Raw genomic sequence first — 19221 nt, 5'->3', positions numbered from 1 at the left:
TATACATATATACACATATAATTATTCAAATCATAATAAATATGATATTGAATTACATGATAAATGATAATAAATTGATAATAAAACAAATATACTTAATTTTTTTTTTTATATATCAAAGTAACAATAAAGAATAAAAACAATTTTATACTATCATCATGCATTTTGTTTAAATTTAGTACTAAAAGATAATTTGATTAAAATTATTATTTTTTAATACAGTATATATAATATTGGAGAATTTCCTTAATATTTTTATCCTTTATCTGAGTTTTTGTACTAAACTATTTTATTAATAATTATTTTTTATAGAAAAAAAAATATATATATTTTACATAAATATTTTAAATAAATTATAATTAATAATATTCCATTATATTTCAATAGAATTTTATTTGATTTATTCTCACATGTTTTGATTAAAAATAATTTAATCATATAACATATCAGGTTTTTACATCTGGTTATTATTAACTCTATTAAATAAATAGAGAATATAATGTATATAGTTCTATTAAATAATAATTATAATAAAATTTAATAAAATAAAAATATATAAATAATAAAAATATAAATTCAAATATTCCATTAAATTTTATATTCTATTCAAATAAATTTATATAATTTATATCATAATAATAATAATTTCATTATTATATTATAAGAAATATTGATTTCTAATGATATAAAATTATACATAAATAAAAATGTGATGTTTTTTATTTATTTTAATTTTATAATTCATAAAAAATATAACAACATAAATATAAAACATAAGTTTCATATATTATTGGTTAATTGAAAGTAAAATTATTATAACTGAGTTTAAAATAAATACTTTTTGACATAGTTTTGATATCCACTTTAATATACTAATTAAAATCAATGAAGTTTTTTTCTGTTGTTAAACTCATTTTTAAAATAAATAAAATAATTTTTAAAATCTTACTTGGCAGTTCAGGAGGTTGAGGAGGAGTGTGTGTTTGTTGTGTGGAAACAAGCCCTAAAGAACTAGAAGCTACAACGCTGCTTCCAGTTGCTCCAGCTGCTCCAACAGAAGAACTTGTTGTGGGTCCAGGTGGGGGAGCTGAAATAAAATAATATATTTAATTAAATATTAATATATTAAATATTTAATTGAATAATTTATGATTATAAATACTATATACATTTATATTAAAAACATTTGGAAATATAATAACATGAAATGAATTAATATATTATATATTTAATATATTTTTAATATATTATATATTAAACAATATTATATTTTATATTTTTAATATATTTTTAAAATGAAATATTATAAAATTATAATTTTTTATAAATATTTTATAAAAAAATATAAGTCTAAAATTATTGTCGAGAAGAGTATTATTTGCTATAATTTTTTAACTTTATAAAATAAAAAAAATATATTTCAAATAAATTTTATTATATTATATACATTTCATAATTCTTTAAAGAAAATGAATTTATTGGTTAATGATTAAAAAATTCTTAGTTTTTTACTTTTTATATGGAATATCTTACACAGGATATATTTAATAACTAGGATGAATTCTAAACTGTAAAAAAAGAGAAAAGACAAGAAAAAACAAGAAAATTTTGTTCTATTTAACATATTCTATTATTCTTAAATTATATATTACTATATAAATTTTTTTATAGACATATCAATATAAATACAAATTTATTTTTTTTTTTTGGCATAAATTTATTCTTTGCATCATTTTATATATAAAATAATACGTAGAAAAATCATTGAAAATTTATTTCAATTTCAAAAATACTTTTCAAGATAAAGATTAATTTTAAACATCTCATTAATAAATATGCATAAATGCTTCATTACATTTTAAATATTTTCACAAATTTTTTGATACTGTTTATTACATCAAATATACATCATATTTAAATAATTATCTATAATTTTTTTGTCATCTAATGAAATAAATTATAAATAGGTTTTATTCTTTAAAACATTTCTATGTAATCTAATATCTTAATCTAGATTTTAGTTATCACTTGATTGAACTTGATTTTATTTTAATTTACTTGATTTTAATTTAATTTGATTGAATTTTTTTAAAGAATTTAAAAAAATATATATAAAAATTATATTCTTTAAGAAAAACAAAATTAAATAAGTAAATATTCGCTATAAAATATGAAATTTTTAAATGAAAATATAAATTAAATAATATAATGAAAACAAAAAATATATGAAATAATATTTATATTGTAATTATACATTTTACTTATGCATTTTTTATAAATATTAATATTAAATTTGAATAAAATATTTTTAAAAAATATAAATGCATATTACAATTATATATTCATATGATAGAATATAATAACAATGCATAATTTTTCTGTATCATTTTTCAATTTCATTTGGAATAGAATTATAATTTTTCTCAATTATTAAATATATCTTTTGTGTGTGTGTATGTGTGTGTGTATGTGTGTGTGTATGTGTAAAGCAATATAAATAATATAATATAATATTTTTTTTAAATTGTAAATATCAGCTTACTTCTTTTTTAAATTAAATAAGATAAATGATTAATCAGTTTAAGTGCAATCAATTTTGAAGAATTTCTAGTTTTTTTTAATCTTGCCTTTTTTAAACAGAATAAAATATCAATATTTTATTAATTTTTATTAATTAACTAATTCATTAATTGAATAGTCATTGATATATTCAATAATATTATTTACTTAAAATATTTTTTTATTTTGTATATATATTTCATATATATATTATATGTAATACATTTATAAAAATAATTTCTCTTTAAAACAATTTCTCTTTAAAACAAATTAGTAAAAAATTAATATATTTTGAATTAAAAATAAATGTTTAAAATTATATTATAAAAATCTATTAAAATCTATTATTTTCACAAATTATTAATAAAAAATAATGTATTTTAATTTATAGATTTAATTGAAGAATATAAATGAAGATTTTTAAATATACCAATAGAAATATTATAATTTTATTATAATTTTAAATATTTATAAAATAATTTTTAATTTAGAACATATGGCAAGAAAAATATTGATTAAAAAATTATTTATTATTTTTTAGTATTTTTTTAGTATCAATATTTAAATAACTTAATAAACTGTTTCACTGATTTTTTTGTTATAATATATAGCATTAAATAATTCAGTAAATTAAAAATATAATATCAATTAAAAAAAAATATAATAAAAAATTACAAATAGATGTACAAAAATCATTTATAAAGATCTTATATAAATAACTTAAATTAATAATAAAATTCAAAAATATCAATAACACAGTAAGAATAAAAAGTAGTTACATTATTATAAAAATATTGAAAGTCTTAATTTTTAATTTAATTTATTTTAATATAATAATAAAATAATATATTAAAAATATTATAAGTAATAAAAATACATTAGTAATAGATTTATATACATATGTGCTCATACATTATCCGTGCATTGACGGATCAGAGTGACGACACATTGTGCCTGTTGAACGAGGTTCACTCGAGGTCATATTTTAAATTTTCCTCGATTTCTTAAACTTCAACTTATAGCTATGAAAGAATTGTATTAACATATACATAAATCCAAAAGATTCTGACTATTTCAAAGTAATCAAATGAAAACAAAGGATCAGATTTAGTCAAGCATTGAAATTCTGTTCTTGCTTAGAAATACATAAAAGCCTATTTTGAAATATTTTAAAATGTTATAAAAAAAAAATAATCGCAGCAAGATACTCACGCTGCCCTACAGGATACATTTTTGCAGCTGACGGTGAAAAAGACCAGATAACCACTAATAAATAAGTAAAAAATTTAACACAAAACCCACTGACCACACAACACACTTCTCCACAATACACACTGCGAACGAGACTGCCTCCTGCAATGGCTGCCACCAACTTGATTTCGATTGATCTTATCTTGACCAATCAGAGTATAAATAATAAAACGATAATTAATAAATTCTTAGCATCAACATTATTTTTTAAATTATTTTAATTTTCAATTTTTTAATAACATTAGTTAATATTATATAAACATATAATATATGACAAATTTATAAAACATCAATAATATAATGCATGTTAGTAACATTTTCAATATTACATTATTACAATATTTCAAAATTATTAAAAAATTGAATATTTCAGATGTAATAAAGTAGTAAAATTTGTTATATTTTATTTTATTTTAATATATCGTATTTTTATAATAATTTTAGTTTAATAATAAATAATTTTCGGTTATATTGGTTACACTGCATCAAACTATATCCCCTAGATTGCTACTGTTGGTGATATGCACTGCATGCGATTGCGTGCTCGATTTCCGAAATGTCGATCCCTTTCAATGGAACTCGTACACGTTCAAAAGGAATAATAAGTGCAATAGCAAAGCATTTGAGAACTTTATCTTTAAAACCAGTTAAATCAATTGATATAAAATTCGATCCCTTTCATGATAAAGCCTTGGAAGCAAGGTTAGTACAATAAAATTTTGTTTGCTATTTATATATATTTTATTAAAAATTAATCATAGTATATAATATTTTTTATTTTAATTTTATTATAATATTAAAAAAATATTACATAATTTTTATATATATAAATTAACAATCAATTTAATCGATATATTTTAAATTATTTTCGTAATATAAAACTTGCGTTATTTTTTTATCTTTTATTTAAAATGTTTCATTTTGGAAATATTATAATAATTTTTTTTATAATTACAAATATTATTTCAATAAGTAACGATTATTTTACGTTTATTGTAGAAAGTTGGTTAGTTTAATGACGTCAGTATTGTACGCATGTGCAATATGAAATTTCTAGTAACTAGCAGACGACATCAGTATTTTTAGAAAATTGCAGTGATTAATGTTATTATAATGAAAGTTATGATATGAAAATTAAGAAAGTTTTGAATATTTACACTGAAAATTAATATAAACGTGAAATATAATTTCTTATTTTTTATACAATTCAAAAAAATATAATTGAGTTTTAAATGCAATTATACAAGGTATTATATACAATTATACTGTATATTATAAAACTATTAAAAATAACGATTTATTTGATTTGTTATAATAATATTATAGTTATATGATTGATAATATATTGAATTAAAAGATTTTTTTTTAACAGAGCGATATCTAAATATTTACACTTTATATTTATATAAAAAATATAAATTTTTATTTGTAATTTCAACATATTTATCTAAAATATTTTTATGATTTTATATAAAAAATTTCTTTTTATAATTCTTTTATATAGTTATATAGTTACAACTTGACAATTCACTACTTTAATTCGTTGGAAATTATAAGTAATGTTAAATAATTATTGACATAATGATTCTGAATTAATTAATACAATTTTAAATTCAATCATGAATTTAAAATTTCTAATATTTATAATTATATAAAATGTTTACATAATTATTTCTATTATTTTGCTTGTATTTCACTAATTTTTTTATTATTTCTAAATATTGATTGATATTAATTTTGTTACAATGCGCTTTTATATTGAATTAATATTATGAATACAAAATATTAATATAAGTTATTTATATTTTGTTATTTTTCTTCTAAAGCTATTTTAATTAGTAATCTTATCTTATAAAGTAAATCTAAATTTTATTAATAATATAATTTTATAAATTTTATAAATAAATATAATTTATTTTTATTTTAAATACATAGTTAAAAAAAAAGTTTTAGATGAATATATTTATTTGAAAGTACAAATATAAATATCTATATTATTTTATTTAAAAAAATCAAATTTTTTTGTTGTTTACATATCAAGTTACTAATAAAAAATTAGAAAAATATGAAAAAATTCAAGTTTGTTACTTTCAAATTTAATTTGAAAGAAATGAAATATTTTATATGAATTGTATATTATAGAATTTTAATATTTATTAGAAATTAAATAAAAAAAAGACAAAATTTTGTTTAATTGATATTTATTTAAAATTTTTTTTTTCTTATTTAAATTTTTTTTCTGTATTATAATATTATATAATATTTATATAAATATTTTGGATTCTTAAACTGTTGATATGATACTTTTTGTATTCTTTATTTATAATTTATAATTCTTTCATTACAATATATATATATATATAATATATATATATATAATATATATATATATGTTAATATGTGATAAATAATTTTCTTAATATTTAGATCACATTATAATTATTATATTTTTTATTGAAAAAAATTCTTAATTAAAGAAACTTACCACTACATTGTCCACATCCATATGCTTTACCAAGCATAGAGACAGCTGTAGTTATACGAAGACTACTTAAGTCTGGCATTTGAAGTGGGAGTTGTTGCTTTAATTGTGCCATTTTTTCTGAAAATAGAATAAAAAATAAAAGATAATGCAAAAATTGTCAATATTAAAATATATAAAGTAAATTAAATATTTTTTCATTATGAAACATGTTATATTAATAATAATATTTAACTATAAAGAAAAAGTTGAATTTAAAAAATAGTGATTTAATATTACAATAAATATTTCTATATGTATTATATTTACAGAGATTTTCTATTTCACATTACAACTCCAAAGATTATTGCAACAAATCCACGTTGCATTGTAAAACCATGCATTGTTTCTGATTTATCTGAACCCGTAATTACGTTCAATTTAAGTGAGTATTACAACAATTTTTTAAAAATACTTAATTAATTTATGTCATTTTTATCTTTAACATAAAGATTTTATATAAAAAAATTTATAATTATATTCAGAACTTAATTATATTTTCATAATATTTTAAAAATAAATGATATGGTATAAAGTAAATACAATAACTAAAATTACAATTAAATTTTAAAAGATCTCTTTAGAAACAAATTTGATATTTTCATATCTTTTAGTATCTGGTGATAAAATAGTATGCAAATGTGCAAATTTGACATCTTTAAATCTTTTGGAACTTTACAACAAACACATCACACCTTTGACTCCATGTGAAGATTAAGTTTAAAAGAAGTGATTCTTTTTTATAATAATATAATTTGGCTATTTAATTATTTTTTTCTTAATCAAATTTTAAAAAGCATTGAATTTTTACAGCATAAGAAATAATTTATTTTTAAAATGGCAAGTCATACTTCAAATAATAAAAATTATAATATGAAACTGATTGACACACTTTATAATCAAGTTCCAGCTTTTACTGATGTATTTGATGAAGAAACATGGTATATTTTTGTTGCCTGCTTTGTAGCAGGAACATTTTTAGTTGCATTTATTCTTTCAAGATTTATTACATTGAAACCTGTAGAATAAATGTATCATGTTGTTTAAAAAAATGTAATTCATATTCATATAGAAAAAATTAATTTATACTTAGTTATATACATTATATATATTAAAATAAAATTTAAGATTTGTTAAGATTATATTGTAATAATTATAATTTTTCTGTATATTTTCTATAAATTGTAAATATAAAGATCTATAGAATTTTTCTTGCAACTAAAACAATTTATAACAAAATATATTGTAATTAATTAATGTCTTATATAAAATATTATGTAATTTGAATATATTTTCAATTATTTGAAATATTCATTTAGTAATTATATATATTTTTTTTATCAAAATTCATTAATTTTATGTGTTATGAAGATACACTTTGAAATTAATATTTACACTGCGAAGATTTTATAATTATATTTTTATAATTTTAGTAAACATTAAAATAATTCGTATTTTTAATGTAATAAAAATTGTTTAATATTTAATAATAAAAAATTAATGAAATACGAATATAATGTCTAACCCTCCTACTTTTGATATATATATCTATAATATCTATCTCTAAGGATATATTTATATATATTTCATATCATTAAGTCTATAAAATATATGTAGCAATAAAATTATGAGATATCTATTTAATTAATAATTTTATGTAATTATCAAAATATATTTGTTTTCAGTAAATTATGTATATATATATATATATATATATATATATACATAATTTATTTGTATTTTTAATTATTTTGCAAAAAAATTATTTATAATTGAAAGTTATATAAAAAAAACATTGATGAAACATTGAAAATAATAATAAAATAATAAAACAATATAAAAATATAAAACAGAATATTTTTTGTAAAATAAATGAAAGCAAAAGTAGAGATTATAACTTTCATACTTTTTATCACACACACACACACACACACATATATATATTTATTTATAATATATATATATTTATTTCTAATATATATATATTTATTTCTAAAAATTCTTACAATATATATTTACATCATCATATTGAAACATCTACAATTGTTTTTTTAAATCATTAAATTAATGATTAAATTAAATCATTAAACATATGAAAAACAGTCAAATTATCTAAAAATATTATATTTTACATTTTTAAAAATTTATCAAGATTCTATTATTGCTTTATTATAAAAATTTTTGTTTATTTCTTTATTTTATTCATGATACATTGTATCAATTTATATTTATATTTATTTATATTAAAATATTGTTTTCTATTTGTTATTTTTATATTTTTTTTTATTTTTATAACAATTTTTATTAATTTAATTAATATTAATTAAAAAAAATTTATTTGCAAGATATTGCATATGTATAATTTAATTATACATATGCATATTATATTTATAATTTAACAATTTTTTGTTAAATTAAATTAAAAAATTAAAAATAAAAATTTAATTTTTTTACAAAATTAATTCATTTTTTATACATATGAAATATACATTATATAGAATAATTACGATTTTTTAATATCAATGATTAATAAAATTAATAAATAATTTATAATCAAATATGTTGTAAATAAAAAAATGTTTTTATTTATTATTAAATACAATTTTAAATAATTATATAAATAAATAATAATATTATGAATGAAAAATAAAACAAAATTTTATTGAAATACAATTTTCTTATATTTTGTATGTATTGTAATTCTATAATTGTACATATGTAAAAATTTTATATAAATATAAAAGGAAAAAACAAATTGTTATGATTAATGAAATGATATTTCATACAAACAATTCATTTTTTTTTCTTTTTTTTTTTTTTTTTTTAAAATAAAAAAAAATCTTTAAAGATAGCTCTTTGCTTTACGTCGTGTTAAGCAAAGAGAATAAAAAGAAATTTTAGATGCAATTTAATATTACATATTCATTTTTTGTTTTAAAATCTACCACATTAAAAATAATTAGATATTAATCAATTGGAAATATTAATAAATTAAATTTATTTAAGCTATTTTATCTAAATTTGTTCTTTATATCTACACGTGCATTCTCTCTCTCTCTCTCTCTCTCTCTCTCTCTCTCTCTCTCTCTCTCTCTCTCTCTCTCTCTACATATTTCTTTATACATACCTGTGTGCGACTACAATAAAAAAAATTAATATAAATTATAATTTGATATTGTTGTATTTATTATTATTGATTATTATTATTGTTATTTTGTAGAATCAATGGATAAATTGAATAATTTAATAATTTTAAGAAAATTCAATAATTTCAATTATGCTTAAAATTATATTATAGAAATATAATTTATAATATTAATATATAAATATTAGTATCTCTATTTAGATTTTAGTAAAAAATTTAATAATAAAATTAATGAAAATTATAATTTTAATTCATAATTATTTAAAGTTTTTATAATTATATATTTAAATTATATATTTATTATGTATATGTTAATATTATCAATTTTTTTATATAATAGCATAAATTGAAAATACTAATTAAATTTAAATTAAAATTAAATATAAATATGTTATGATGCATACGCATACAATTTATTTCTTACCTCTTTATTCTTCTTCTCACTCCCCTTCATATAGAACGTATAATCTATCTTTTATATAGACGTACTTATGCTATATAATCCTTATATTCTTTAATTTTTCTATTTTTAACGACTTTATTATTATTTTTATTTTTCTTATAGCTTAATTATTTTTAAATAAATTAAACTAGTATAATATTGATTAAATTACTAATATGAAATATAAGTACAATTAAATATGTCAATACAATTTAAAAACTCACCTATTTTATAGAAGTAGTATTTGATTTATAATATGTAAAATAGTCAAGCACTCTTGATATTCACATAAACATTGTCCTTTTTTATTTTTTTTTATTAACTTCACGTGATGCTGTTTATGTATGAACTACGTAATAGTTATTTTATATATAGCACTGTAAAAAGATACATCTTCCGTGATGAAATATATAACAATAATTTATTACACATAATAATAATTAATTACCTATATAAAAATATACATATCACGTAAAATTTATTTTTCATGTTGTTTAACACGTATTTTCAAAATGATGAAAAAAATCAAGTATTATATATATTCAAAAGTTGTGTAAGAAAATTATATTATATTTGATTTATATTCACAATAGATATGAATAACAATGAATTATATTAATTTAAAATACATAAATTTTTTAAACAGCCACTAATGTTTACATATATACAGCTAAAATATAAAACAAATTATCAAATTTGAATGAAACATATTAACAATGTTGTTGTTATTAACAATGATGTTATTAATTTTTATTCTTATTGATTAAAAATTTTATAAGTTAATATGAAATTTTTTTAAATTCTGCGCATATTAATTTACCAAAAATTAAAAACTCAGAAAGGGTAGTAAATTTATGTTAAATCGTAAATATATTATAAAAACAAAAATATTTCTTTGATCTATACAATAATTCATTATTTATTTCTCAAAATATACGTGTATTTTATATAAAATATATATACAAATTTTGTATTAATAAAAAATAAAAAAAAAAAGAATTATTTCATAAGAATGTTTCCATACGTGCAAGAGTTCAAAACTTTAGTTGGTATTATTTTATTCTTGTTTAAAAAGTATATGATAAAAAAAAATATTGTTTTTTTTTTAAATAATTTTTTTGTAATTTAATGAAGCAATTTGGTTTTTTCGTGAGATAAATTCACAAATTTTTTTTTAAATTTACTTGAAAATAAAAATTATTTTACTTTCACATATGTTTACATGTACATACAATTCAGGATCATATATATACAATATATCGATACAATTATTGTAGTATATTTTATTTTCATTGCTAGCAACAAATAAAAAAATTAGATTATCGAACCAATTATACAAAATATTATAAGAAAGAATTAATATAAATTTTGTATAAATAAAATCTCCTTGAAATATATATTTTAAATATTAAATATAATATAATTTATTAAATATAATATGATCTATTTATTTATTTTTATTATTTTCTAACCTTAACTGTTTATTTTTCTTAATTTCCAGTATATGCGCAAAATATTTGATGTGATTTTGTGTGATATGTTTCCTTTAAGAACAATAGTTTATACGAACAATTTCACGAACAAAACTACAATCACGAAAACAAACAGAATAGTGAGATATTATAATCTGAAGCGCGAAATGTTTTAATGATTCTTTACTGCCAAACTCTTAAAGATTTTACAGAATGGCCACTGCTGCTTTCACTCGCGACGCGATCCTACCAAACACGATTTCAGTAGAAGCGGGACGAAGCCGCCAAAAACGATCACCAAGTGTCAAGGTTGCCATTGTACACGAACATGCCGAATATACCAATTGTGTGAGTATGTTAAATGCACTCGCATACACTCTACACTCTCCTTATCTCTCTTATGCTAGTAGATTCACAAAACAATAATATTTTATCGCGATACTCGCACTTATTTTATAATGACACTAATATCGAAATACTCTAACTTTTGTTGTAAATAATTGTAATTCACTTTTATATTTTATACTTCATAAACGCAATATGTTTTTTATAAGTTTACCGGGTAAGTTTTAGCGACATTCACCAAAACAGTAATCAACATCCGCGAGAAAGACCCCACTACTTGTTCGATTCACCAGTTATTGCGAATGCTCATATGGTCAGGATTGTAACAAGTAAATAGAATGAGGTATCATTGTCTCATAAATTTGTTTACAAACAATGATGCATATATGATGGCATTCAAATTTATTTACTTGTTATATATAGTTAAATTGTATATAATATATATATACTAATAATATATATAATATAAATTAAATATTTTTGCTTTTTCATTTTTATTTTAATATATCATAAATATTTTTTAACTAATAATCAGTTATTCTTAAACAATATACAATTTGTTATATCTATAATGAAAAAAAATGTAATTTTCGTACAATCAAAATATTTAAAAAATTATAATTAAAATATTTAATTTAATTATAACATCATTAAAATATATTTTATTTTAATATTATTTTATTACAAAAATATGCATTAAAATCGATATAATTTAATTTATTGCAATTTTTGTGTAACTAAAAATATTTATACTTTATCATTTATCAAATAACTATTATTTATAAATAAAATATAAATTTTACATCTAAAATGTATAATTTCTTATTTTGAGCCGATCCTGGATGATGTCATAATCGACAGACCAATGAGAAACTCTGTAAATTAACCACACAAATGTCTGACAACATGGATTACATCATTGTGCCAATCTTTATGATATAAAAAAATAAACTTGTTAATATAAGATATTAATATAATTATATTATATATTTGAAGATGTGAATAAGAAATACTGAATTCATAAAAAAATCATTTTTCTGTATAAGTTGCGAAATTTTGTGTAAACATGATACTAGTAACTATGTTTAATTTTCTATATCGATTATCGATGTCAGCCAATAACATGTTTATGCGTCGTAAATAGTATCTTCCTATTGGTTAATTATATTCCCGCGATTAAATATTATCAAAAATGAAAATTATATGTGAACATATAAATTTGAAAAATTTTATTTTTTTTATTTATGTATTTGTTTGTTGTTAAAATATAATTATATGCTATTTAAAAATATTTAACTGAGTAACAATATATTAAATAATATAATATATTATATATATATTTAATTACAAATTTAAAATATAATTTTTAAAAATTTGATAAAATAATAATTAGACTAAAATTTTAGATTTATATAATATACAGTATAAATGTATTTATATAAATATTATATATTATATATGAATATATTAATATTACAAATATTACATTCATCAATTCATTACTAATAATCATCATTAATAATATTAGCTAAATATATTATAAAATAAAAAACCCCTTAATTTTAAGATAACTTTTTTTTATTTTACTTATTTATTAACATTTTATTATACAAATTTTATTGAATTGTAGTATTTAAAAATTTTTTATATATTTTATTTTTATATATTTAATATTTACAATTACAAGGATATGAAAATGTTATTATATTATAACAAAGTACATCATTCTTTCAGGAATTATTTATTACACATAAATGATTATAATGTGATACATATTGTATATCTTCTAAATGAAAATATAAGTGAAAATCAGACTTGTTAAGTTCTGTTTTTAATCTAAATCTAATCCTTCATCATCATCACCTTTCTTATCAGGACTAGATGTTGGTGGAGCTTGTTTAGTATTTTTGTCCTCCTGTCCTTGCTGTGTTTGTTCTTGGCCACTTTTAGCTTCTGACTCGAGGGCAGTGACGAATTCTTCAATGTTTCCACTGGCTGCAGCATTGACAGCATCTGGGCCCAAGCCAAATTGACGGATGACAGGTCCCGCCTGGCCTGACTGCAAAGCAGACCAGAACATTGATAGCGCCTGGGAGAACTGGGGAGACACTAGCGTGGTACACAGGTGATCCCCTGGTGGTAAGTGCGGGCTCATTGCACGCTCCAAGTTTTCCGTTGCAGAAATCGCCGCAGGGATGGCATTGGTCAGCTCAGTTGCTACTCCCCTCTGCCGGACAATAAGCTGTGCTGTAGGTGGCCGAAAACAACAAATAATCCCAGAGAAACTTCCCCAACTGCTCAGTAGGGCGAGAGTCTCCGACAGCCAGGAAAAGTTCATGTGGAAAAGAATATTAAATAACGAAAGAACCATGCCTCTGTCTCTTGATTTTATACGAGTAGTATTAGTTTTGTCACTTTACATAGCATTTCAATTACTGCTGATACCATTTGATTCTATGAAATGATAAAAATTTATGTTACACAGCTAAAATTTAAAATTCATAATACTTAATAAATATTATTTATTGATTTATTTTATTTTTTGATTTTGTTATAATATTATAATATAAAAAAAATATAGCATAAAAACAATAAAATAAAAATTAAAACATATAAAAGCTGTGTAAACAATTATTCTATTATGTATTATTTAATGAATAAATTTAATAAATTTTTTACTTTTTACTGAATTAATAGAATCATAGTTTACTTGAATCATATTAGTTTTAGTAAAAAAACTAATAAAGACAAAAATAATATTTGTATAAATTATACATTAAGTAGTATATTTAAGTTTTATAAATAATATTAATATCGATCATCTAATTAAAATAAATTTTACGATTACAATTAAAAATAAAAAAATGTATTATTAAAAAAATAAATAAAATATTTTATAAATTAAAGAAAAAAATAATGTTTATAATTATATGACATGTGTTAATTTTTGCAACTAAAAAAGAAAAACTACATATAGTTATTTGTATAAATATATAAAATAAATTATATAAAATTTTTGTTACTACCTGGCCTTATTAATTCACATTTTCACAAAATTTATATTAAATCAATTTCATCATGTAAAAAATAACATATAACAGAGTAGTCTTTGAAGAGCTGTTTAGGAAGATAATTTTAAATTATTAAACAATGAAATATCATTTCAAGCACGTTATCAAGAATACCATTTTGTTCCTGATAATGATAACAGCTGTAAAAAAAGATATAATTATAATAAGACATAGATAACATGTTATAGTAAATACTATTTAATTATTGTTATTGCTGAATAAAGTATAATTATACAATATTAAAAAATATAATTAAATAATATAAAATATGTATTATATTTCGTAAATTACGTGATATGAAGTTCAGTGTGTACGCGCATGCTTACATGGATGGCGCCTAATCTATATATATATATAAATTAAAATATTGATACATAAATAAATTTAAGATTATAATCATAAAATTTTTTATCAAAAGAAAAAAATAAAATATATCTTATATGAATCAAATTCATTATAACAGTATAAATAATAAGATGAATATATATATTTCTTATATCTTTTGTATATCACATATCTATATGTATATGATAAATATTAAGAGAAAGTTATATTTTATATATATATATATATATAAAATATATCATTGTATTATATAAAATAAATATTATAATAAATATATGCTATTAAAATATTAAAATATATGCTAAAACAATGAAAATTTGAATTATTATTAAATTATTATTCAAATATATTTTTTTAATGAAAATGAAACATAAATAAATATTATTTTATTTAATAAATATTTTTTAAAATTTTATTATATGATCATATTTATGTTTTTATATTTATGTTTTTTGTTATTTTATTATTTTATATATTTTTTTATATTTCTTTATATTATTTCGTTAATTAAATATAATAATACTATTGTAATTATTGTAATTTTTTTTATATTGCATTAATATACAAATTTTTAAATTATTTTTTAATTATTTCAATATATTCAAAAAATATATAAATAATAGAAAATATAATAAAAAAAAATAAAAATTCATATAGACAAAATAGATAGGAATAAAATAGAATATATTTAAATTATATATTTAAATATTTAAATTAAATAATGTTTAAATATTTTCACATAATTTTTATATTATAAAATAACTTTTAAAAAACTAAATAATTTTTATATATTACAAAAATTTATTGAATTTTTATTATTTAGAAAATTATTACTTATTAAAGAATATAATAAAAAATGAAGAATTTTTATATAATTAAAAAAAAATTATTTTTAAATTTATTTAATTTATTTAAAAGCATGATTGATTTTGATATTAAGTTAAATTAAATTATATATTGCAATAAATTTAATTGTTTAAGTGAGAATTGTTTTTTATTTTATTTTTATTTTACTTTTTGTTCTTTCAATTTTTCGATTTGTTTTTTTTTACTGTTTTTCGAGATATTTGATTTGAGAATTAATTTTCACATGATCAACTAAAAAATTAAAATTTATTATATTGTTGAATTTTAGTAAATTATATTACAAGAAGTTTTCCATCATATATTTTCATGATAAATGTAAATTCATGATTTACAAAAAATATAAAAATTTTAAATTTTAATTATCATTTTCTAATTAGTGAGAGGAGTCTTTCTTAAAAGTAATAAAACAATTAATATCATGATGATTGATAGAAATATGATATTAATCAATGAGATATGTCGTCATCACTGAAACAATATTAATATAACAATAAAACAATGAATAATAATATAATCAATATAGGAAAGAAAAAAAAATTTTCAAAAAATCATTTATATATTTTGAAAATAAAAAGTTAAATTAAAAAATTGATAAGAAAAAATATTTGTTTTTATCCGACAATTGAAATTTACAAAAAGTAAAATTTTATTTAAAAAAACTAAATTTATTGCGATAGATAAATGATTTCGATTTAATATCAAGAAAATATCAATATTAAATCTTTTTGAATTCTAATTTTATTTAAAACATTTTTTGGTATAGCTTAATTTTAGAGATATTTCACTGATTAAGTTAAAATAAATTAATATTATCTTTTAAAGAAATATTAAATAACAATAAAATTATCTTTTTTTCAAAATGAACTATTAGAAACTGCTTAAATATTTAAGATAACATAATATAATAAAAAGTTTAATTCTTATAAATATATAAGAAAAATAAGTGTACTTACGAAAACTATTGTGTATATAAAATAAATTTCTTAAAAAAATATATATTACTTTTGTATTTTTTATTTTATTATATAGTAAATTAATAAGAAAAATAATATTGATAGAACAATATTAAAGCTATATCTAAATATTAAATATTTAGCTATGTTAAAATTTTTAATATGATAGTTTTATAATAATAATGTTTTTGAAAAGCTGAAATTTAAAAAAAATAATAATTAAATAAATTTATGAAAAAAGATATTACCTGAACAATAGATTCTGTTCCTGTAGTTGTTGGAATTTCTGATAAAAAGTTTTGTAAATCACTAAGTTGAATTTTATTATTTGTTGTATTTGTTGTTGATCCAGATGTTGATGTATCTGATGTTCGTGATGATGATTTATTATCACCTAAATAAATAAAAAATTCTTATAAATCATTGTAAATTATTTACATAATAAATATGCTTACCATTAGTTTTAGGAGAATCATTAGCAGATGCTGATGAAGATACCATTTGTGTAGTAGGTCTTGAAGTATTTGTAGTAACTCGAGTTGATGCTGTTGTTGTAGAAGCTCTAGTACTTTGCACACCTTGAGGTCTATTCATTGTACCCAATAAACTACCTAAACCAATTTGACCTACACCACCAAATAACTGCATTAATTGTTGTTGTGACATATTATTCAATAAATTTTGAAGATCTCCTTCTGGATTTGTACTGCCACTTCTTTGCGATCCAGGAGTTGGTGGATTATTTAGAACTTCATTAATTTTTCTACAATATTCTTCATCTTTATCTGTTTTAAGATCCTGTATAATTAAATATTACTTAAATATTAATTGATTATGAAAATGTCTTATTAAAATTTGTAAAATTAATATATTTCATTTAAAGGTATAAAATGCTTATATATTATTATATATATTTCTATAAATTATTATATATATTTATATATTTCTGTGATTCTATAACCTATTTTTAGTACAACATTTTTTATAACTAATATTTTATTATTAAAATGTTTTCTTGCATATTATGATATTTATTAACAAATGTAATTTTAATTTTATTATATATACAATATAAAATTTTAAATTACATTTTATATTTAATATACAAATATTTATTAATAATACAATATATTACGTATGTATTAATATATAATACGTATATATTAATAATTACGAAATATTATGATTATTAAACTTTTTAATTTTAATTATTAATTTATATAACAAAATATAACAAAATAACAAAATATATAATTTTGTTATGAGAATAAGTTTTTTTTTAGTTCTTTTATTATATATATATATTCTTACTTTATAATAATATAAATAATAATAATAATAATAAAAATATCAATTCTAACATTATTATTAAGAATTATTTTTTACCTGGAGCCAAACAAAAAATTTTTTGTTGGATGACTTGAATCGTAAAAGATATACTCTTCCAGTTTTACACTGAGGAACATGTTTAAATTCACAATCATCAGGAAAAATAATTAAATCCTACAAAAAAATTATATATAGAAAAAAATAATTTATAATGTACATGCACATATATAAATATTATAAATAATAAAATTTATTATTTTTAAATTGTAATAAATTTTAAAGATAATAATATTTTTTACATCTTCAACATATCCTGATACACGATCTTTCCAACAAAAATGCATTAATGAATCGTCAGATTGATAAACGTAAAGTTGGCCTTTTCGAATATCTGGATAAACCATCTTTCCTTTCATAGTCATTTTTCCTGCTTTAAATTCAACTAAATTTTTAGGAGTACTGCGTGAAGCATTATTTCCAAAAAGTGCTCCTCCTGACATGCTTGGTCCTTTAAAAATTTTTTGCCTTTTTTGTTTTGATAAATATATTAAAACTCTACACGCGGTTAATTTACGTTATACGGCGCGCTGATGACACTGCACTTTAAAATGGCGTATTAAAAGATTTCCAATCTTATATAAAATTCTTGAATATATACGCCACGTAGTAGCAAAATCAAGTATTAGTTTGTGTCATGATTTTATCGATAGAGTGAAAATAGTCATATTATTTATTTATATCATAGATATGTTATCACATGAGTTACAGAATGAATTTAATGATGTTTTTTGTCGTTTGTCTTTAATTTTGATTATTATTTTATTTATTATTTTAAGTATCGTTTTCAAGATTATTGATATATATAATGTATCATATAATATATATAAAATTGCAATATTTAATTAGTGATAAATAGAATTG

General features: G+C 18.0%; 4 protein-coding genes across 12 annotated transcripts in view; 2 read left to right on the top strand and 2 right to left on the bottom strand.

Annotated features, from left to right (window-relative positions):
• Positions 1-12207, bottom strand: part of LOC107996970 (protein argonaute-2) — a 28881-nt gene extending 16674 nt beyond the window's left edge. The window contains exons 1-5 of one of the 7 annotated variants that reach the window (XM_062083470.1): positions 11391-12207; positions 10367-10588; positions 10143-10295; positions 6296-6412; positions 950-1087 (exon numbers count right to left, since the gene is read on the bottom strand). In XM_062083470.1, the coding sequence (XP_061939454.1) occupies positions 950-1087; positions 6296-6407 (250 nt within the window). In that variant the 5' untranslated portion in view covers positions 6408-6412; positions 10143-10295; positions 10367-10588; positions 11391-12207. Of the gene's footprint in view, positions 1-949; positions 1088-3771; positions 3929-6295; positions 6413-10142; positions 10312-10366; positions 10589-11390 lie in introns of those variants that run through there. The other 6 variants (XM_062083471.1, XM_062083469.1, XM_062083474.1 and 3 more) reach the window with 6 other exon arrangements.
• LOC107996968 (large ribosomal subunit protein mL53) lies at positions 4291-7843 on the top strand. 2 transcript variants are annotated; one of them, XM_017055296.3, is made up of 4 exons: positions 4307-4512; positions 6604-6716; positions 6946-7060; positions 7145-7843. In XM_017055296.3, exons 1-3 carry the CDS (start codon positions 4367-4369, stop codon positions 7047-7049), a joined length of 363 nt encoding a protein of 120 aa, XP_016910785.1. In that variant the 5' UTR covers positions 4307-4366; the 3' UTR covers positions 7050-7060; positions 7145-7843. The 2 variants fall into 2 exon arrangements, with proteins under 2 accessions (XP_016910784.1, XP_016910785.1); XM_017055295.3 differs by having other exon boundaries at positions 4291-4512; positions 6946-7843.
• On the top strand, positions 7169-7843 carry LOC133667140 (uncharacterized). Its single transcript, XM_062083478.1, has one exon. The coding sequence runs from the start codon at positions 7169-7171 to the stop codon at positions 7358-7360; it is 192 nt and encodes a 63-aa protein (XP_061939462.1). The 3' UTR covers positions 7361-7843.
• Positions 12208-13460: 1253 nt separating the features above from the next.
• On the bottom strand, positions 13461-18953 carry LOC107996993 (proteasomal ubiquitin receptor ADRM1). 2 transcript variants are annotated; one of them, XM_062083477.1, is made up of 5 exons: positions 18600-18953; positions 18358-18474; positions 17427-17769; positions 17220-17365; positions 13461-13794 (listed from the first exon to the last, which is right to left on the bottom strand). In XM_062083477.1, the coding sequence occupies exons 1-5, from the start codon at positions 18798-18800 to the stop codon at positions 13567-13569; spliced, it is 1035 nt and encodes a 344-aa protein (XP_061939461.1). In that variant the 5' UTR covers positions 18801-18953; the 3' UTR covers positions 13461-13566. The 2 variants fall into 2 exon arrangements, with proteins under 2 accessions (XP_061939461.1, XP_061939460.1); XM_062083476.1 differs by having other exon boundaries at positions 13461-13962; positions 18600-18943.
• Positions 18954-19221: the final 268 nt, after the last annotated feature.

The sequence above is a fragment of the Apis cerana genome, linkage group LG13 (assembly GCF_029169275.1).
Source record: "Apis cerana isolate GH-2021 linkage group LG13, AcerK_1.0, whole genome shotgun sequence".
Taxonomy (NCBI): Eukaryota; Metazoa; Arthropoda; class Insecta; order Hymenoptera; family Apidae; genus Apis; species Apis cerana.
This window is presented reverse-complemented; position numbering and strand designations above follow the sequence as displayed.

Bases quoted from the DNA above. Each gene is read 5' to 3' on its own strand.
- LOC107996968 (XM_017055295.3), top strand. From the start codon at position 4,367: ATGTCGATCCCTTTCAATGGAACTCGTACACGTTCAAAAGGAATAATA. The intron at 4,513-6,603 runs GTTAGTACAATA...TTATATTTACAG, and splicing joins GATAAAGCCTTGGAAGCAAG to AGATTTTCTATTTCACATTA. The intron at 6,717-6,945 runs GTGAGTATTACA...CATATCTTTTAG, and splicing joins CGTAATTACGTTCAATTTAA to TATCTGGTGATAAAATAGTA.
- LOC133667140 (XM_062083478.1), top strand. From the start codon at position 7,169: ATGGCAAGTCATACTTCAAATAATAAAAATTATAATATGAAACTGATT.
- LOC107996993 (XM_062083476.1), bottom strand. From the start codon at position 18,800: ATGTCAGGAGGAGCACTTTTTGGAAATAATGCTTCACGCAGTACTCCT. The intron at 17,366-17,426 runs GTAAGCATATTT...TTATTTATTTAG, and splicing joins TGATTCTCCTAAAACTAATG to GTGATAATAAATCATCATCA. The intron at 13,963-17,219 runs GTAATATCTTTT...ATTGTCCGGCAG, and splicing joins GAACAGAATCTATTGTTCAG to AGGGGAGTAGCAACTGAGCT.